We start from the raw sequence: 20,939 nt of genomic DNA, 5'->3' as shown, positions 1-20,939 counted from the left end.
AGCAATCAAACCGTGACACCATCGGGATCGAGCGCAGGTCGCACCCGGCATAGGCTGACTGAGACTGTTGATGAAGGTGCAATATGGCGCCGGCCAACACAACAACAATTCTTATCAAACTTAGGCATTTTCTCCCCTCTTCGCATTTCGCAATCGATGTATTATTTGTGGCATATATACTTATATTGGTATATAACCTCTCTCCTATTTATTTTGAAGTAAAATTTTAAAAATTTAACCCTTACTTATATTTATTTCTGCGTCTACCGCTGTCCATACATTTAAATAAATTTTTTCAAGCAATTCGATCGATGAATGAAAGTTTTGAATTAAAATTTCAAATTTTATAAGAGTACAAATGAAATAAATTATTTCGCCAATAATTGATAAGAATATAAACAAAAAAATGACAAAAATTTGCAGAAAAAACAAAAATAGAGTCGTCTTCCTTCGGCAGAGAGAATGGGCGCTGGTATGGCACTACTGTCTCTCTCTGATACAATGTGAAGATGGGGCGGAATGCCTCTTCCTCTCTCTCTCCATTCTGCTGACTTTGATCTTACCCTACTTACTATAAATAGTATTTTCGCATACAAATGGCGCCTTTCTCTTGCTCTTACTCTCCCCAATTTCATGCTATTTTCAGCCCTATTTCCACCAACAACAATTTATCTTGCTCTCCTTCCCCCTATTCTTCTTATCCCAATCATTCGCATCGTCGGCGCCGCAATTACCTGAATCTCGCACCCTTTTCCGGTAACGTTTTCACTAATTCCTCTGATTTATTCCCTATGGCGATGAATTTTTCAATTCTATTTTAGCTGAAATGAATACGGAGCCGTGGGGATTTTGATATTGGTGGCGTTTGTTTCTGCAAATACTGTATTGATTCGCGCTGTTTATGCCTTTAATTTTGTTGTTCTTGATTTTAAATCGTGGAATTGTGTTCCGTACTCGACAATGAGTAGAAATGATCAGTTAACTGCCGTTGCCATCTGTTTAAACTGTAATATAATTATGGAGCTCTTTCTGAAGGAAGGAAACGAAAAGATGTTTGTATTTGATAGTATCACTTTTTCATTGAGCTGGTGCTTACATTGGCTCAATCATGAGAACTGTGGTAGGCTTTGATTTGTTAAAATCAACGACAAATATCCTAGACGATTTTCAACATTTTTGGCGCTGAATTTGAGGTCTTGTCGTGTGTAAATCTGTAGGTTAGCTTCTTTTTCTCTCCTTTTTTTTTGTGTAGATTTGAACCATATATTTAATGCTTATCTCTTTTCAGATAATCTTCCCCAAGTTGTTTTATTTAATTTATTCTTTACCTATCTCTGGTAAGTTAGTTTGTTCGCTTAGCTAGTTTTTTTACTGTCCACCCCTCCAGTTTGCTTCCGGTCCTATCCATTTAGTTTGAAATCCCTATTGATAGTTTTACTCTAAGATTACTCTTCGCCTAAGATTCTGTTAAACTTTAATCTGAATAGTAAAACCATGAAGTTTGATATAGCTTTGGTCTCCTAAATTTATGTTCAGAATTGCTTAATTGCTCCTAATTTGTCTTTGAATTCGGATACTTTTTTGCTGCTTTAATTTAAAGCAAATGTTCATGATTCTCACTTCGGGTTTAACTTTTACCAAGCAGGGTTGAAGAATATCTTGACGAATCAGAACCTTACAGCTCAAGCCATGAGTACATCTCAGGGAAACCTGGCTTCGAATCTTGCATCAAAGGTTGCCTCACCACGGCACATTGTAAATATAGAGCATAGACCTGATCATCTTCTTGTTCTTGTACATGGTATCTTGGCAAGGTAAACATTTTCTTGTACATGAAACTTGGTTATCTGAAGTTTTACTCTGTTTATGCAATCACCAGAAATTAGATATCGACATGCTTCCAATTTTATTGATAAAATGTTGTCTCCGAATGAAAATGTCTGCAACTGAGGATAAGACAGAGGTAGAAAGTAGTGATATATATTTTGAGATAAAACCTTGAATTGTTGTCATCTCTTCATTTCATTTAAGGCCTCAACTCCTTGTGTTTCTTTCTCCATGGCATACATGTTTTGCATTATTGACTTCTCTAGATGAGCTAGGCTTTTGATAAAGAAAATATGTCGTAGTATGATTTGATTCCAGAGAATGCACCTTGTTAGGTGAAATGTATTACCATTCCTAAAAAGAGCATTGATGTAAACTTTAATAGGTACCATCTTGAGAATGCTAGTATTTAGTAGTATTACAAATACTATGGACATCTTCAGTTTACTTGGGAAAACCATGATATGAATTCCTAACATTAAGATCTGGTTCATCTAGACTTGTGCTGTATGTAAAATCAGTGGAGGCTTCTCACCACATGAGCTACTAAGAATCGTTTAGGAGTACTTTTTTCATGATAATTGCGCTACTTTCTGGACGAGGCTATTTCATTTAACTCCATCCTCTCCTTACACAATGTTGTAGTCAATAATAATTCACTGGAAATAGAGGGTACTTCACTTACAATGTTGTATTAACATTAATAGAGGTTTCCAACTATTGCAGCCCAAGTGATTGGACGTATTTTGACACGGAGTTGAAGAGACGGGTAGGAAAGAAGTTTTTGATTTATGGTATGTTGTTTATGCATTGCCAAAATATGATGTTCTCTCAACTTAGACAAGATCCAATTTGACCTGTTCAACATTAACCACACAAACACATTGGTGAAATTATTTGGATCTAGTTCCTCTCATATTATGCGCACTGCAGCAGGCAATGCATAAAACATTCTTTTTTTCCCTGTGAAAGTGTGTTTTTTTTTAAAATAACTGAGCTGTGCAAGCATTTGAAAACTTGCTTATTACGTGCAGCTAGTTCATGTAACATGTACACTAAGACTTTCACGGGGATTGATGGTGCTGGAAAACGACTTGCCGATGAAGTAAGTTTTGGGAGGGAATCTGTGTGCCTGTCGTATCATTGCTGGAGTGTCTTAGTGTAGTTATCATGGATGAACTGTTTCACGAGGAGTCAGTTCATATGTGTCTTTTTCTGCTTATGTTAACATGTTCTCAGATCCCCTTCTTCATTTTCCTTTCCAATCTCTAAAATTATTAATGTAGATTCTGCAAACAAAACTAATTACCCCAATAAACAGGTCATTCAGGTTGTGAAAAAGACAGAGGGACTAAAGAAGATATCCTTTCTGGCCCATTCACTTGGTGGACTATTCGCAAGATATGCAATCGCTGTTCTGTACACTCCCGGTGATGTAGTTGGGACTCAGGCTTCGGCATTCCAATCCTCGGGCTCTTCAAATAAAGGTTTGATTGCCGGGATGGAGGCGATTAACTTTATCACCCTGGCAACACCTCATCTTGGAGTGAGAGGAAATAGACAGGTACATTCCTTAGCAGACAACTTAGTTGATTGTCATTGATTTTATGGATTTGATTCACAAACTCTATAATTTACTCAACGATGGCAGCTTCCATTCCTTCTTGGTGTACCTTTCTTGGAGAAACTTGCTGCTCCTATTGCCCCTATATTTACTGGCCGAACTGGGAGTCAGCTCTTCCTCACAGATGGAAAACCCAGTAAACCCCCTCTTTTATTGAGAATGGCATCAGATTGTGAAGAAGGAAAATTTATGTAAGTTCCAAGTGTATAAACATGGGATTTCCGCAAAGTTGAATCTTATTGGCCGACTATTTTTACAGATCAGCACTCGGTGATTTCAGATGCCGAGTCCTTTATGCTAATGTCTCTTATGACCGTATCCTGAATCCTGATGCACCCAAAAAGAGTATTTGAAAATCTGTGATTTTCTCTGTTCAATTAATTATTCTTAACAAACACAGATATGGTTGGTTGGCGCACATCATCCATACGAAGAGAAAAGGAGCTTTTCAAGGTATGTGAAATAATTTTTTTTACTGAGTAGTTGCTTATGAAGACGAGAATGATAATAATCTGTATTTTGTTATATCAGTTTATATTTAAATGTGTTTATTATCGGCAACTGGCAACTTTGTTTCCACAATAAAATAGATGAGTGTCTTCTAGAATCCTTTTTGTTAAAAATAAAATAAAATTGTGCTGAGTGTCAATTTAGATCTAGCAGCTTGCATGATTCAGTTCGAGATGTGTGGATAAAAAATACATGGATATAGATAGTAAATATAATTGCTCTTCTTGCAATTCTGATTCGCTTAAAGTTTAGCCTAAGCTGTAGAAGACTGCTTCTACTCCCTCTCTTTCTTTATGTTGTCTGAGGATTCTATCAAGAAATTAGATAAAAAGTTGACAAGATTCCATGCTATCACTCTTGTGAGGATTTTGAACTTTGACAGCCTCCTAGGCGATCTTTGGATGGCTACAAACACGTTGTTGATGTGGAGTACTGCCCTCCTGTTTTATATGAGGCTCCACATTTCCCACCAGAAGCAGCGAAAGCAAAGGAGGCTGCTAAAAACGAACCCAGCGTACAAAACACAGTAGACTACCACGAGATCATTGAAGGTACATACATATTAAATGGTAACTGAAGCAGCTAGACAAATATCTGTTAATATGAATACTAACTTCTTTCCTTTCTTCCGACAGAGGAGATGATCCATGGTTTGCAGCGACTAGGGTGGAAGAAAGTTGATGTCAGCTTTCACTCATCATTCTGGCCCTTCTTTGCTCATAATAACATCCATGTAAGAACACGAGACTCCTCAAACTTCTCGTAACTCATATGTGTCACTCGCCTCACATGTGATTTGTTAATTCTCAATCAGGTAAAAAACGAGTGGTTTCACAACGCTGGAGCTGGAGTGGTGGCTCATGTTGCAGACACCATTAAGCAACAGGAAACCTCCTCTACGTTCATTGCTGCTAATTTGTAGCTCTACAATTGCAATATGCTTCAATATATGCTAACTAACTTGTATATCTTCTCTCAATATTTGTTAGAACGACATTCTATATAGTAGTATATAAAGATGAGTGACAAGTATACGAAGTTTTTTTAAGATCTTCATAGTTTCATTTAATCTAGAAAACTTGTTGGTTTCTTTACTAATAAAGCAGATGGTATAATGCCTGATAGATTATTATCGTGAATCACCAGCCTTTTTGGTCTTGGAAGATTTGACAACTCTTGCATGATATTTTTCTATTTGATATGAAGATTGTGCTCAGTATTATATTTAGCTAATCTAGGATATTCTTGGATGAATTTCATCAATTAAAAGTGTTGGATATGAGACTTCTTCGATTACAAGTAATTCTTGGAAAGTAGGTAATTTACATATATTAACATATGAATCCATATACACGTATCACTATTATAATAAGCTTGCACAAACTTCATCCCAATATCAGGCTGTTGGATAAGAAGCTTCCATGGCGATGCCACAGAGGCCTTCTGCAGCTCCAACATCCCTCTGCATTCTGATGTATCCATCTTCACCCCAGCTAGTTCCCCACGAGTTCTTGACAATCCAATACTTGGTGCCATCACTAGCCACGCCATACCCAACTGCAGTCACACCATGGTCTAGCTCGGTCCCACACTCTCCAGTGAAGACTCCACTTGAGTAGAACTGGAAGTCTGAACCACTAGCATCAATGGCCACGGATACCGGTTGGTTAACCACTGCTTTGAGGAGTGCTGATTCACTGTTGGATGGCACGTCCTCGTACCCAGTGATCTTGGCTGCGTCAGATGATTCCTTCTTCGAGTTGCACGTGCCATCCACACCTTTGTAAGGGTAGTTGGATTCTGTTGTGAGGCCTTTGTTTTTTATGATATACTGAAATGCATCATCCATAAGTCCACCGTTGCAGCCTTGATCTTCACTCGTGTCGCAGTCTACAAGTTGTTGTTCGGATAAAGAAACAAGTTTCCCTGTATTGATTTGGTTGATACCTTCCGTGGCTGCAACTGCTGAAAACGCCCAACAACATCCTGCATTTTGGTTTTAAACAATAAGTATATATCAAAAATGCAAAGAAGTAATGTTTGAATCATGAATTAGAAATGTGAGAGAGGGAGTTACCACATTGGCCTTGATCCTTAACAGGAGTAACAGCTCCCTTCTTCCTCCAATCAATGCTGGCTGGAGCTGCACTCACATTCACATATCTAAACGGAGACGAAACAGAAGCCTTAGATCCCCCTCTGTATCCATTTCTAGAGTTGTGAAATTCAGCATTGGTGAGATCAGCAAATCTGTTGACAGCAAGCTTGTAAGGCTTTGAAGCTGCTTCGTTGAAGGACTCGATATACTCAACGTTCTCCTTGAATATATTGAATCTCTTCACCTTCTCCGCCTCATCTTTGTACACACGACCGTTCTCCACCATCCATTTCTCATGCCTCTCCATCATCGATGCATCAGGGGCCGTTCGAGCTGCAGCTAGAGAAGCGCAGAGGTGTAGCAGCACGGTTGCTGCAATGAGAAACTTCGAAGAAGGTGCTAGGGCCATTTCTTGAAAATGTGTTGGCTATATTTGGTGAAGATAAGTGTTGGATTTATGAATGAAATGAAAATGGATAGTGTATTTATAGAAGAAAATAGCAAATATGCATTTGAACGTCCATGTCTACCTGAGAAACACGGTGAGCATCTGCATAAATAGATTCAAAACTGTGTTTCGTGAAAGGGAAGCTCCTCTACTTCATTTTAAAGACATGAATTTTGTACTATATCTGTTTATATGAACTAACTACTTGGCTAACTGCTGTTGAATTTTTATGTCAAAATCAATTTAAAAATTAATGGCGTAGCGTCTCAATTCTCAAGCACCAGATCACACTATTGACTCATAAATAAGCTCTGCCTTTTTCAAATGAGATTTCATCATTTGGGCCTTTTACTTGCAGTCTATGGCTTATAATCATTTGGGCCTTTTTATTTTATTTGCTATACAACATTACAGCCCATCCCTATATTGCAGCACTATTTCACAACAAAATAATTAGGTCTTAGGGTTTGGTTTAGGTTAACAAAGAAGATGATTTACTTATAAGAAAAAGGAATGAAACTTTATTGACAAGTCGCACGATTTTACGAAATAATGTGGTTCCGTTTAATATTTTGTAAAGACATTATATGTTATTTTAAAATACTTATATCTTAAAAAATTTCATCGAATTGTTTAAATTTCTAATTACATCACTGACTAGACTAATCATCAACGTTCTTTTTCTTAGCAATTTGAGGTTAAAAATTAGGCCTGGTAAACTGAATCTAGACTCGACAATTCCAATAAGGAGTCCAAATGTTGATGAGAAAGATACCTCTCAACGAATAGTAGCTAAGTCAACTATAAAATATAATTGAAACCCTATGTCTTCATTCAAATTAATTATTGATTATCAAGAATCTGATGTCAAAGTGAGTAGTTTAGGCGGCAGTTGACCAAATATGGTATACTAATATCAAATAATTTCACTTGATTCAACTTCATTTTTGAAGTAGAAAAATTAGATAATGGCTAAAAGAGTATGAAGAGAATACTAATGCTACTAATTCAAAAACAAAAGAATTCACAAAAAAGTATTCGAAGCTTTATAAATATGGATGGTATAAATGATGCTTAAACATTGAGTCATGGACTCATGGGCCATTATTACGCCATCACAATTCACAATTATAATATATAGTTTTAAAATTCAATTTGTAATTTTCTCTTTAAATAAAATTAAAGAATGAGGCCGTATATGATATTACTGGAGTAATTTAACGAGCAGTATTAATCAATTTTTTTCTGCGTCATAGGAGAACTTAGTTGTTTTCAATAAATTGGCAATAGTAGATATCTCTCTATGACATAGGAGTATTGAAATGGAGTAATGATTGAGAGGTGAGTTAATTTTACCAAGTTTTTAACTCAATATTTTGTGGAAATCGACTTGTTTCATTCTTTGAAGATTCTTATATTAGTGACAAGCAAATACTAGGAGTAGTAGATAATTGTTGGAGCAAAAAAAAAAAATTTTACAATTTTCAGTAATAAATCAAAATTTAGTTATTAATCGGTTATTACCGAAAGTGAATCTAATTGAAAAATATTGTATATAATATCGATTATAGGCACAAAAAAATTGGTTTTTACTATTACTCCTTGTTTCGATCAATAACCGATGAACCGAATAATGAACACGTACGTATCTAGTTAACTGCAGTTAAAAAATCGCTGTCTTACGTAACCGATATTAGTTGACATAATTTTTGTATTTTTAAGCTCCAAATGCAATATAAATTTCACACAAAGTTAGGATCTTCGTTTATCCCCCTTGGTTTCTTCAATTTGAGTTTGCAAAAGATTTAGAAATGCAGGAATTCGACACCGTCAACTAGTTCTGCGTCTTCATCCACTTCACCTTCTTGATTTTGTCATCCCTCCTTCATAAAATTAAAGCAATGTCCACGATAATCACAATCCCCTCACTTGCAACCCTCAAAATTCAATCAAAAATGCTTGCTTTCTGGTTTTCCCTCGCCACTCGACCCATAAATCCTATTTTCAAGTTTTTGAAAAAACTTTCATTTTGTGTTGACGCCTATTTTTCAGAAGTTCTTGAAGCTTTATATTAGTGACTCAAGATTTTTACTTTTTATAGTTTAGGGGCTGCTTTGACTCATGAAGCATGTGTTATTTGTGGCATGCTCTGTGCTGATATCTTGGAACGAATATTATTTGTCTTGATATTGAGATTTTTACATTTCAATTTAACTACACTGTTAAGAATCTTGTAGTATGATGCAATGTGAGAATGAGTATGGTTTCAGCATTGAGTCTGATGTGTGTCAGTATCAATCGCTGCATAACTCCAGTATAAATGTTGAAAAACGGGGGTGTTTGTCTACGCCTGTTAAGCAGTCTTTGGTGTTGGATGGTGAGAAGGGGGAGTTAGTCAAGGCTTGTGGGAGAGAGGGGAAAAGAAAAGGGGTTTCGGGGACGAAGACAGTAGAGGCTTTGAGGAGTCATAGTGAGGCAGAGAGACGGAGGAGGGAAAGAATTAATGCACATTTGGAGAGCCTCCGTGAGCTTGTACCGAACAATGAAAAGGTCCATTGTGTTAATGTATAGATGCTTGCTTTTGAATGTTGATTAGTTCTATTGTTGATTACTAGTGTGCTTTAAGATGTAGTTTTAGAGTTTGTTTACATTTTCCATCATTATTGTGGATTGTTTGATTGGTATTACTGACTACTTGTGTGCTTGTTTAGGCCCGTTTTGATGATAGGCTAAATGCAAAGTAGTAGGAAAAGACCGAGTTTTTGATGAACTAGGGATTGATTGTCTTCACGGAATGTGGAAAGTGAGGCTGTACTTTGATGTGAATGAATGATGCTTTTGGTTGGGTGGAAGGCTAACTACCTGCTGATGTGGGTGAGGATTGCATTTTATGTTTAGTCTCACAAGTCAATTTCTACACCAATTATTTGTTTCAGTGCTGATAGAATATGATATATAATATTCATAGTTGGATACGTGAAGACATTTAGTTAAGCGAACTGATTGTGATTATTTGAATTGCACCAATAATTCAATTTAGTCAAATTAAATCCATAAATAGGTTATATACAAACAAATTTATATTTTATGAGAAATCGAAACACAAGAGCTTTGACAGCACAACCTAATTTCCGGCTTTTGCCAAGACTTGACTTTTTATCGGTAAATTCTTTATTAGCACTAAAAACATTGCAACTAAAAAAAGTTAGTATCATATTCACATAGATTACTGTTTTGAATTTAAGTGGAGTAATACTACAATATAAATCTCTCAATCATTATTTAGACAAAAAGAGTTGAATAGAAGTATTGTATAATGTATGTAAATAAACATAAATTAATGAAAGCAAATAAATATGACAAATAGAAAAACTTAGGGTTGAATCAATTAGAGAAGGGAATTATATTGGTATTGATTTTATTGACTTTTTAATTACTTCAATTATAAATGTAACCTCCGATTAAAGAAGGGAATTCTATGGAATTTGTGTGTAAAAATTAATTAACTAATAATATTGGGTTTCCATTAGAGTGATATCCAATATATAATCGGATAATCTAGATTTTTTCGAAATATAAGTATCTAAACCCGATCCGATATTTAAAGGTATCATACACAATACCCATATGAGTTTTGAATCAAATCGAGAAATATCCAATGCTCGATATCCGAATGAATAGCCTCTAACAGAGGCAGTATTTCAACCTCAAGTCTTCAATATTAGTAGTTTTTATTTAAAGAAAATGCATTTCAAAATTAAAAAAAGGCAAAAGGTTTGAAAGGTAGAAGATAAAATTAGAAATAGAAGGGAAAATAGGAGATAGTACTGAATTTCAGGTGGAGGAGAACTACAGTGATTATGGCGGATACTTGTTTGGGACCCCCGCCTTTCATGCCTCCTCATTCTCTTTTAAATACCCCAAATCAAATCCCATTTCCCTTCCTTCTTCTCTCTCATCACCGTTCCTCGCCATTTTCCAGAAACCTCTCTCTCATGGCGCCCTCTTCTAATCCCATTCCCACCCATCATTCTCACTGCTCTTCTGCTTCCACCTCTCCAAAATGCCTCTCTTCTCAGCCCTCTTTGCTTGTCTTTTCGGGTACGTCATCTTTTTTTACTTTCTTGCTTATTTCTTTATGGTTTGTTTTTTGAGGATATGAAGAATTGGGTGTTTTGGATTTCGTAATGCTGGGATTTCAATGTAATTAAGCCTTAATCAATGCCTAGTTAGGATTAATGAACAACATATTTTTTGTATTGTGATTCTGCTCAACTGCTAACCCGTTTTTGCATTTTAATCAACCAATGTGATTTTAGCGCTGCCATGTTAATAAGTTTGAAATAAGAAAATGGGTGAATTGGAATCTAAGGTTCATGTAGTTGTAGTGGAGAATTCGATACAAAACCTGCATTATATCGATGTGAAATCTTTCGGTGTCGAAGCAATATTGAAACTTTGCAGTGTTGCAGGAGGAACTGCCTTCAATGGTGTTGTGGAAGAGCTTAAGAGCTTAACAGTCCATGTGGCTCATGTTCTCCCTGTTTCTGATGATGGAGGGAGCACGGCAGAGATTGTTCGTGTTCTTGGTGTGTTGTATATTGACCCTGTCATTTCGGTTTTGAGGAATCATGTGATACTGACATGGATTCTTGTTTGCAGGAGGGCCAGCTGTTGGAGACATTCGGTCGAGATGCTTGAGACTGTCTGATCCGAGTACATCTGAGGCTCTTGCAGTGCGGACATTGCTAGGTCACCGGTTGCCCCTTGAAGCACAAAAGGCGAAGTTCGAATGGTAGTGAGAGTAATCTTGTTTTAGTGATCCCGTTCCACTGGATCTTTATTTTCCTTTAGGCTATTTTCATCTGAAGTCTTGAGATCTTCTTGTGAAGTTACTGTATGTTTGAACAATGATTTCTTGTCTGTTAATTTGATGATTCAACAGGTATGATATTGTAGAAGGAAACCATTCTCTGTGGACGGGTGTCTCGAAACCATACAGGGAGACTATTCGAGCATTTTTGGTTTATTTCCAGGATCAGGTCCGTATTAGTCCTGAGCATGTTTCTCTTATTAGTTACTATTACTCAGGGCATTCTCAAGCTTGCATATATCATTGTTCTAACTTAGAGGGGGTAGCTATGACTAATTATCATAAGACTATCCATCTAGGATTAAGTTGTGGAATTCAATTTTATGAACCTAACACAATACATATTCAATCATGAAATATAATCTTACAAACCGAACAGCCCCAAAGAGTATTGATTCGAGTTAGCATTTCGTATAATAGCTTTGGTCACTAATTATGTTTTGAATCTTTTGAATAGTATTTCGTTTGAATGATCTGTTAAAATGTAAGGGCTAATTGTCTTTAACCATTGTCTATTTAGTGATTTTATATATGTGCCAAATTTGGTGATACCATCTAATATCCTTGATGCTGTCTTTGGAGTATGCTGAATTTTCTAGAATAAATAGTCCACACCAGTATTACCACGTTTCTGTTTTAGTGGTTTATACAATTATGCTCATTATAAATATAGGAAAAAACTATAATTTGCAGATCCTTAGAAGGTCGGATGAAGTATTCTGTTTCAGCAACGGAAGGTACTCAGTTATTTCTGAAAAATTCCCCAATATGCATATTCTTGTTTTGAATGTATTACTACTGTCTGTCTATCTCTGGATTTCATTGATTGGTAGAGTTTCCTTTGCAAATTATCATTCAATGCAGGATCGAACCAACATGCTGTATATGTGTTATGTTTGCTCTTTTTACTTCAAAACCAAAACGAATATCAGCTCATTCTTCTCTTACTTGCAGCATCGGAAATTTTTTCTTTGCTGGAGCTCGGATATTCTTTCAGTCTCTAGATGCTGCAATTTTCTTGTTTTCACGTGTCTCACAAATTCCAACAGAAAGCCTGGTCCTACCAGTTATATCCACAAATGATAGGCTTACCTTGGGTTGTGAATTATGGGTACGAATACATGTATTTCGCCATAGGATGCTTTCTGACATCACACCATGCCAAGCTTGTGAAATTTAATTATGAGTTGATTTCACAAGTTAAAATCTACACTTTTTCTGATCGATTTCTAGGATGGAACCATAATACGGGGTCAGAATGAAATTTCACATCCAACCAGTGGATCTATGGAGCCTATAAATAAGGTAAATATGATTAAAAGTTCACATATGTTGATATCCCTCTTTAGTTCAACTGGCTGGTAGTGATTATTTAAATCCCTCAAATTTTCGCCAGTATAGCACTGTGTTATCAGTTCATACGATATGAGGTTTTATTATTGGACAGGTCCTGGTCTTATTTTTCAACTCATCTTCTATTTTTCTTTGGTTACTGCGTCACAGTGTAAATTCCTGTATGTTTGATTGAAGAGGTGGTTTCTTCTACAGAGTCACTCTTCAGCTCGAACTCTTCCTTCAAGAATAAAGCGGGTCTTTTACATGTCTAGCGAAGGCAGTAATTTATTGCATGAGGTAGGAGCTCTTTTAACTTATATCATTGGATCAGGACTCATAATTTAAGTTTGTGATTATGCTATATGCACATGTTACATCCTTCTAATAACCAGACTTAAGGCCTACGAATGAATGCGTTCTCAATTTGAAATACTTTCTCTTGATTTTATATGTTTTTTTTACAGGTATTTCCTTCTGCAAATCCATCTGTCTTAGATCAGCTGAACAGCGTCGACTGCATTATCTATGCCATGGGTTCTCTGTTTACTTCGATATGCCCATCTCTTGTAAGCACTTGTCCCTCTCTTGTAAACACCCTCTTTTGGGTTGTTTATATGTTATGCTTAAAATCTTGTCACTATTTGTGATCCTTCTTTTGAGCATTGAGAACATAACTTGAGGCCTTCTTTTGAACTACTTTGTTGCTTGTGCTTCTTTTCAGGTTTTACGTGGAATTGGTGAAAGTATTTCTTCAAGATCATGTCCCAAGGTATTAATACATTTTTAAGCTTGAAATATCTTGATCATGCGTCCTTCATTTTTCTTGCCTAATTAATATGATTTGATATCTTTAATTGACTTTTCGGCTGTGTGTAATGGGTTTTACCATTATTAACTTTTTTTTTGCTATAGACATATGTATATGATTGTATCTATGCTATGTCCAGATGATCTCATCTTCTCATAAGTTACAATCAATCATGTCTTGAATGCTGTCGTTTTTTTTGAAGGTGCTTCTCTTGAATGGTACGCATGATAGAGAAACTGGCGGCTTTACAGCTTCCTGCTTTGTGACAGCTATTGCCGATGCTCTGAACAGAACGCATGGCGATCCCCATAACAGTCTTAACAGTCCTGTAAGTATCCCGACTTTCTTTTATAAAATTGTTTATTTTATTTTTTATTGTTGCTTAGTGTTCTGTGAAACATGAGAAACTCTACTTGAATTTTACTCGACTATCTATGTTTGATTCTACCTCATGTAATTATGTGAGTTGTGCTATTTCGACCCATAAAAACTCAAATATGTTAAACCTGAATGTTTTTGCAGCCTAACCAATACATCAACACAATATTTGTGCCCAAAGGAGGTCAGATTCTCATTGATACTGATAAATTGGCCGCGCAAGGGATCTCTCGTGTGGTATGTGTTCTTTGATGCAATATATACACGTGAACTAAAGCTACTAAACAGCGTTGCTTTAGTAGCATGTGAATTGCTTCCGACGTGTTAATCTTTTGTTGGTTATCTTGAAATTGTAGGTAACTGTTGAATCAGTACACGATGCAGCAGCGGGCATAATCTATGATCCGACATCCCTAATACAGTCTATGGCGAATCTGTTGACTGAATCCACGCCAAAGGACATAACTTCAACTTGATCTAGGTTCAGTTCCAATTTCTTCGCGTTCCACACAGATCATTATCTTAGTTTCTGTTGGGCCTCTTCTGCTGAGGTGAATGCTTCAAACCTCTTCCGTTGCCAGTTATGATTGATGCTTTATTCAGTGTTTTGATTGGAAAAATTTATCTGGATGAAGGTATTGGCTGGAGCTCATTTCTTGATTTTTTTACCGGATGATGGGTGGTATTCACTCAATTCTAGTACAACATTTGTACATGTATTTTTTAAAGATTGAGATGTGGTAGGAAACTGTAGTAGATATGGGTTGATGTAATGGCTAGATTTGCTATACAGTCTGAAACCAAGAATGGGCACTATAGTATACTACTCTACTTCTTATTGAACAATCTTCTTTTAAAGCTCCTTCAATTGAAACAATCAAGCTTAAAGATGGAAATATTTTTGGTGTTGGAGTAGTTTCCACTATCTTAATAGACTAATTTAAAAATTGCCATTTCTTCATTCAAATTCGTTCTTTTTATGAGTCAATAAATCCATTTCAATTCTGAACTACTTTTGTACTATCATAAACTTTGAAATAGTAAATAATAGGAGTATTTATTTCAACGCCCTTTCATCATAAGAATAATTCAAAGCATAAAACAGGGAGAAATTTCAGATCTCATTGGTGACAATGTTTGAAAGCATAAAATTTGAGGTAGATAAAGATGAGTTCAATGAATAAAACATACTAGAAAACATAAAACAAAACTGTCAATGGAATTACACAACAATGCAAAGCTTATAAATATGTCGGACCCTCTCTGCATTTGCTTTACCAAATAAGGTGTTTCCCTCTTTGATTTAAGCTTCATCCAAAAAGCCACGTTGGATTTTCTGCAGTTCTGCAAGAGCTTCTTTCATATTAATCCTTTTATTAGGGGAATGTGCAGAGCACTTTAAAGCTAACTCCAATAAGGATGTTGTCAATTCCACAAATTTGTCACCATTTTCTTCTTCAACATTCATTACTAAGTTGGCATCTATAACTTGATATGTGAATTCTGGAACTGACCTTTCGATCCAACTCTTCAAGCTTAGATCTCCAACAAACATGTCATCACTTGCCCTTTTTCTCGTGAATACTTCCATCAACATCACACCATAGCTATACACATCGCACCTTGTGGAGACTAGTCCTTCTGAACCATACTCTAAAATAACAAAAAAAAAACATACTATACCAGTCAGTAAACATAATTCTTCATTTATTAATAAGTATATACATAATTAATGTAGAATAACAATGTACCTGGAGCAAATGTTCCTAGGGTGTTGGTTAACACCATGCTATCCCAAAATCGCTTACATGGCCAACCATATCTTCATCTAACAACACATTACTTGGCTTCAGGTCGCTTTGAACAATAGGTGTTGAACAGCCATGGTGAAGATACTGCAAAGCAGATGCAACATCAATCATTATATTCAATCTTTCTATAAAATTCAAGCAGTGGTTATGGGAATATAACCAAATATCAAGGTTTCCCTTGGGCATATATTCAAGTACCAATGCCCTGAACTCTTCATTGGAACAACAACTTAAGATGCTTGTCAGACACCTATGTCGAATGCTACGAAGTATCTCACATTCGACATCAAATCTCCTCAAAATGCCTTGTAATTGAAGATTGAACACCTTAACGGCGACAACATTCCCATTGTTAAGAATGCCTTTGTAAACAGAGCAAGAACTCCCAATTCCAAGCAAATTGCTCTCACTGAGTTGTTCAGTTGCTTGCATAAGCTCATAATAAGATATTCTTTCTGGCACAATGGATATGAACTCATCAACTTCTCTAGTTCTCTTATCTTTCCTTTTGCATCTAATTAAGATAAAAGCCAAAGACACAATTGAAACGAAAGCCACAACTCCGAAAGCAACAAATAAAGCGCGCTCCACCTCCTTCCTCTTTGATACATGATTAGAAACTGCAGGGCAAATTGGGACATGGAATCTCGGGATTCCACACAATGCCTCATTGCCCTTAAAGAATCCATAGTAAAGTTTCTGAAAGAGCCACCACTAGGAATTTCTCCACTCAAACTATTGAAAGAGACATTGAAATAGTTGAGGTATTGAAGCTCTTCCAAAGACTTTGGAATTGAACCAGAGAGGTTATTACGGGACAAGTCAAGAGTCACCAAACTGATCATGCTTCCCATGGAAACTGGAATAGAACCTTTTGCCAAATTCTGCAACTTTCCAATAGTGTCGGGAATAGACCCCGACAACTGATTCATGGAGAGATCAATAGATATTGATGCTCCTAAGTTACTTGTCTCTTGAGGTAAAAAGCCAGTTAATGAATTTGAGGACAAATCAAGATTGAGCAAATCTTCAAGGCCCCATAAGTTGGATGGTATACTTGAATCGAACATGTTGGCGTTTAGAAAAACAACTCTTAAAAATGTTTGAACCTGTTGGCGTTTAGGAATTGAACCTGAGAATTGATTTCGGCTAATATTTATATGAACGAGGTTGTATAAATCACATACAACATACGGAAAGGGGCCTTGCAACATGTTAGCACTAAGATCTAATCCTTGAAGGCCACGCAAATGTTTGATTGAGAGGGGAACATTACCAGGTAACTCATTGTCAGGGAAACTCAAGATCGCCAAGCTTGTTAAATTGGCTATTTGAGCAGGAATGGTGCCGTTCAATTTGCAACCACCGGCATAGAATTGTTGGAGTGAGGAAGATAAATTCCCAATAGAAGGTGGAACGACGCCGTACAGAGGATTATTACCTAAAGCCAAACGATTTAAAGACCTGCAATTTGACAATGAAATCGAGGTTTGAAGAAAGATTGTTGCTGAACAGTTCAAGGCGTTGGAGAAATCTTAGGTTGCCGAGATCAGTAGGTATATAACCACTGAATTTGTTTTCATTAAGAGAGAGAAGTCTGAGTTGAGAACAATTGGAGATAGAGTTGGGTATTGGTCCAGAAATGAAATTTTCGCCAACAAAAAGCTCTTCAATGATTGGAATGGCTTCATCTTGGCACAAATTGGGAGGAAGAACTCCAGAGAGGGCATTCCCAGAAAATGAAAGAACTTGAAGAGTAGAAATGTTGAAGAGGGCGTGTGGAATGGAACCAATCAAGTAATTTTCATCTAATGTTGATCTATCCAGTTGGTATAGTTGCTCCATTTCAGTGGGAATAATCCCTGCAAATTAAATTGTACTAGTAATTAAAGATATGGCGGCATGAACAATTAATTAAATTACCTGTAATGTAGTTATGGGAAATTGATAATTTGGTTAGCATTGTAAGATTTCCAACATCCTTTGAAAGATTCCCAGTGAACTTGTTTCTCCATAGTGTTAATTCTTGAAGAGAAGACATATTCATGAAAATACTAAAAGGAAATGAGCCCCCAATCTGATTGTTTTCAACACCAAAAAAAACCATGTTGTGAAGGTTGCCAATCTCAGCTGGTAGTGTACCTGTAAAACAATTATGACTATTCAAACAAATTTTTAGTACATCAATATAGTGTGGTAAGAATAAAAACAATACCATTCAAATAGTTTCCACCGAGGAATAAAGTGTGAAGAGATGTTAAGTAGCCGATTTCCGCAGGTATCTGCCCAGTGAATGAGTTGTAGGAGAGGGACAGCAGTTGTAGCTCTGAACACTTGTCGGAATCGCGCCACTTAGCTGATTTTTAGAAAAATAGATCTGTACAAGAAATGGAAGATTGGTGAACATGTCTGTTGGAAGACTTCCACTCCATTCATTCCCTGTGAACCCTATAGACGACACCAGCTTCGACAGGACAGGTTGAATATCGCTGATGGTAGTATAGCCCCGGAGAGACGATTCCAACTAATATACAGAGAATCTAGATTTTCAAGTCTGCCTACTAACTCTTTTGGAATTTCTCCACTTAGAGAATTGTAATTTAGGTTGAGGAATTCCAGGCTTGTTAGATTTGAGAGGGATTTTGGGATGGAAACCTACAAAGCTGTTGTTGCGTAAATTCAAGTACTCTAGCTCTGGTAGATGACCAAAGATAGGAGGAATCTCTCCTGTGAAGTTGTTAAGTTGGAGAGACGTGAACTTCAACCTGTGAAGGAAAGACAGCTCGTGAGGCAACGCTCCACTGAAGAGGTTGCTGGTGAGGTCGAGGGAGGCGAGGAAGGACAACTGCCCGAGTTGTGGTGGAATGCTGCCTGAGAGATTCATGTAAGAGAGATTCAATGCAGCTACTCTATGGTGACGCAAGCTGCAAGACACGCCAATCCAGCTGCAGACGGAGCTCGAATTAGTCCAATTTGCTGCAAGTGTATGAGAAGGGTCAGAGATGATGTGTTGCTTTAATGAAAGAAGAGCAGTTTGATCAGTGGCAAGGCTCATTTTGGCTATACAAGGTGTTTGAAAGGTTATGGTGAGGAATGCACATGCAGGAATGCAATAAAACTTTTTCACCATGTCTACAAATTGGAAGGTATGGAGAGGGAGATTCTTCTACGATAATATATGAGCCATGTACCATATATATATATATATATATATATATATAGAGGATTGTATTCAATGTCGAACTAATTTTAAAGACCGAACTAGAGAACAAATCTCATCCACCCCTTATTTTAATCTAACGGTTATTTCATTATCAATTAAATCTAATTTTTTTATTTAATTAAACTTGCAAAAGGGTTGTTTAGGAACTCCAAAATTGTAGCGGTTATTTGGTTACCTTAATTCATGCAACTTAATCATGGAAAATATATCAGCATCTTTTTTTTGTGATTCACGATTTTTTTGGAATTGAATCTGTTAATATACTCAATCTCAATCTTCAATCAATTCCATTCAATCACAATCTTCAACTATCGTCTCTACTTGTTCTTTTTATTTGTTATACTTTGATTTGGTTGTATGGATTCTTCAGGCACCGTCTAGAGGTCAGTCCCGGGTTGAAATTCACCCGCAACTCGGCCCCAATGTATTGTGCCACCGCCGCCGCTGCTACAATGTCGCCGTTCAATCACTTCATCTTATAATTACTGTACTTCATCTTATAATGAAATAACTTCATCCGAGAAATGGAAACATGTCGGTTAAATGAACCAAATTTTAATAGTCCAAAACAAATAACTTCATCTTATGATATAATTTCTTCATCTTTTTACGAAATGACTTCATCTTATAATGTAATTAATTCACGGTATATAGTTAAAATGAACCATCAAACAAATCGAAACTCAAATCTTGAAAATCAACTCACCACAAAATACACTAAAAATGAATCGAAATTAGAAATTAAGGTATCCAATCACTTCATGTGGTGAGTTGATTTTCAAGATTTGAGTTTCGATTTGTTTGATGGTTCATTTTAACTATATACCGTGAATTAATTACATTATAAGATGAAGTCATTTCGTAAATAGATGAAGAAATTATATCATAAGATGAAGTTATTTGTTTTGGACTATTAAAATTTGGTTCATTTAACCGACATGTTTCCATTTCTCGGATGAAGTTATTTCATTATAAGATGAAGTACAGTAATTATAAGATGAAGTGATTGAACGGCTAAAGTCAAAAAGGGCTAATATTAATATTCAAGTTTAATATAGGCATTTTATCGAACAGTTTACGTCCCCATGGTAATGTTTGTCGATAGAATCACAAAATTACTCAGTAGATAATCAGAATTCATATAATTTTTAATTGGTGTTTGATTCCAAACAAAATCTTGAAACAGATTTGAATCCAGCATTTCTCGCAGGAGGCTAGGGGTGAGCAAAAAAACCGGAAACCGAATATCGGAACCGAACCAAACCGAAATTTTGAAATTCGGTTCGGTTATTTCGGTTTTTCGGTTCGGTTCGGTTTTGAAAATACAAAAATTTCGGTTTTTCGGTTCGGTTCGGTTCGGGCGAAGAAAAAAACCGAATAACCGAATTATAATATATATTCTATTAATTTAATATATTATATATAATATATAGTATATTCTTTTAATAAATTCTACTATATTATATATATTATATGTATTATTAATTTTATATTATATATAAATATTCTATTAGTATATATAAAATAAAATAAATTGCACACATATATATATTAATATTATATTTATTTTTTCGGGTTTTTCAGTTTTTTTCGGTTTTGTTCGGGTTTTTCGGTTTTTTAAGTTCGGTTTTCGGTTTTTCGGTTTCGGTTTTTCGGTTTTTCGGGTTCGGTTCGGTTTGGATTTTGAACTAAATTCGGTTTTTCGGTTTTGGTTCGGTTTTGACAAAAAACCGAACCGAAACTCGAATGCACACCCCTACAGGAGGCACATGCACTCTCTATATTTGGAATTTAGGATTAATCAAAAAAATCAAACTAAATAAACTATCACGTGAGTGAAATCAAACTAAATAAACTATCTATTGATTTACTCTAAATTCATTTTTACCCAATTACACTCATTTACATAATGACTAAGATACCCTTTGGCTGAATAATTTATTCACAGGATGAATTACGAATTTATGATGTAGGAGCTCTAATCTCAACCACTAAATTAAAATC

General features: G+C 36.0%; 5 protein-coding genes across 9 annotated transcripts; 2 read left to right on the top strand and 3 right to left on the bottom strand.

Moving 5' to 3' along the window:
• The first annotated feature begins 409 nt into the window (after positions 1 to 409).
• Positions 410 to 5,059, top strand: LOC121801876 (putative lipase ROG1). The gene is made up of 11 exons (XM_042201327.1): positions 410 to 756; positions 1,646 to 1,814; positions 2,554 to 2,621; positions 2,862 to 2,932; positions 3,149 to 3,391; positions 3,479 to 3,642; positions 3,711 to 3,766; positions 3,852 to 3,904; positions 4,344 to 4,512; positions 4,597 to 4,694; positions 4,776 to 5,059. Exons 1-11 carry the CDS (start codon positions 597 to 599, stop codon positions 4,881 to 4,883), a joined length of 1,359 nt encoding a protein of 452 aa, XP_042057261.1. The 5' UTR covers positions 410 to 596; the 3' UTR covers positions 4,884 to 5,059.
• A 280-nt stretch (positions 5,060 to 5,339) lies between these two features.
• Positions 5,340 to 6,468, bottom strand: LOC121803077 (senescence-specific cysteine protease SAG39-like). Its single transcript, XM_042202786.1, has 2 exons — positions 6,039 to 6,468; positions 5,340 to 5,947 (listed from the first exon to the last, which is right to left on the bottom strand). The coding sequence occupies exons 1-2, from the start codon at positions 6,466 to 6,468 to the stop codon at positions 5,358 to 5,360; spliced, it is 1,020 nt and encodes a 339-aa protein (XP_042058720.1). The 3' UTR covers positions 5,340 to 5,357.
• Positions 6,469 to 10,289: 3,821 nt separating this feature from the next.
• On the top strand, positions 10,290 to 14,747 carry LOC121803075 (uncharacterized protein YNL011C-like). The gene is made up of 14 exons (XM_042202785.1): positions 10,290 to 10,608; positions 10,980 to 11,096; positions 11,170 to 11,302; positions 11,453 to 11,549; positions 12,074 to 12,117; positions 12,335 to 12,491; positions 12,614 to 12,685; positions 12,929 to 13,012; positions 13,180 to 13,281; positions 13,437 to 13,484; positions 13,726 to 13,851; positions 14,046 to 14,138; positions 14,258 to 14,452; positions 14,537 to 14,747. Exons 1-13 carry the CDS (start codon positions 10,368 to 10,370, stop codon positions 14,375 to 14,377), a joined length of 1,434 nt encoding a protein of 477 aa, XP_042058719.1. The 5' UTR covers positions 10,290 to 10,367; the 3' UTR covers positions 14,378 to 14,452; positions 14,537 to 14,747.
• A 253-nt stretch (positions 14,748 to 15,000) lies between these two features.
• LOC121805468 (probable LRR receptor-like serine/threonine-protein kinase At3g47570) lies at positions 15,001 to 17,531 on the bottom strand. 5 transcript variants are annotated; one of them, XR_006051488.1, is made up of 3 exons: positions 16,989 to 17,531; positions 15,653 to 16,821; positions 15,001 to 15,554 (listed from the first exon to the last, which is right to left on the bottom strand). XR_006051488.1 is itself a non-coding variant. In XM_042205338.1 (3 exons), exons 2-3 carry the CDS (start codon positions 15,687 to 15,689, stop codon positions 15,205 to 15,207), a joined length of 387 nt encoding a protein of 128 aa, XP_042061272.1. In that variant the 5' UTR covers positions 15,690 to 15,796; positions 16,989 to 17,530; the 3' UTR covers positions 15,001 to 15,204. The 5 variants fall into 5 exon arrangements, 1 of the variants encoding a protein (XP_042061272.1); XR_006051487.1 differs by having other exon boundaries at positions 15,653 to 16,844; positions 16,989 to 17,530; XR_006051485.1 differs by having other exon boundaries at positions 15,001 to 15,245; positions 15,416 to 15,554; positions 15,653 to 17,528.
• Positions 17,532 to 18,260: 729 nt separating this feature from the next.
• Positions 18,261 to 18,842, bottom strand: LOC121803753 (putative receptor-like protein kinase At3g47110). The gene has a single exon (XM_042203367.1). The coding sequence runs from the start codon at positions 18,840 to 18,842 to the stop codon at positions 18,261 to 18,263; it is 582 nt and encodes a 193-aa protein (XP_042059301.1).
• Between the last annotated feature and the right edge of the window lie 2,097 nt (positions 18,843 to 20,939).

Source organism: Salvia splendens, chromosome 5, assembly GCF_004379255.2.
Source record: "Salvia splendens isolate huo1 chromosome 5, SspV2, whole genome shotgun sequence".
In the NCBI taxonomy this organism is placed as follows: Eukaryota; Viridiplantae; Streptophyta; class Magnoliopsida; order Lamiales; family Lamiaceae; genus Salvia; species Salvia splendens.
This window is presented reverse-complemented; position numbering and strand designations above follow the sequence as displayed.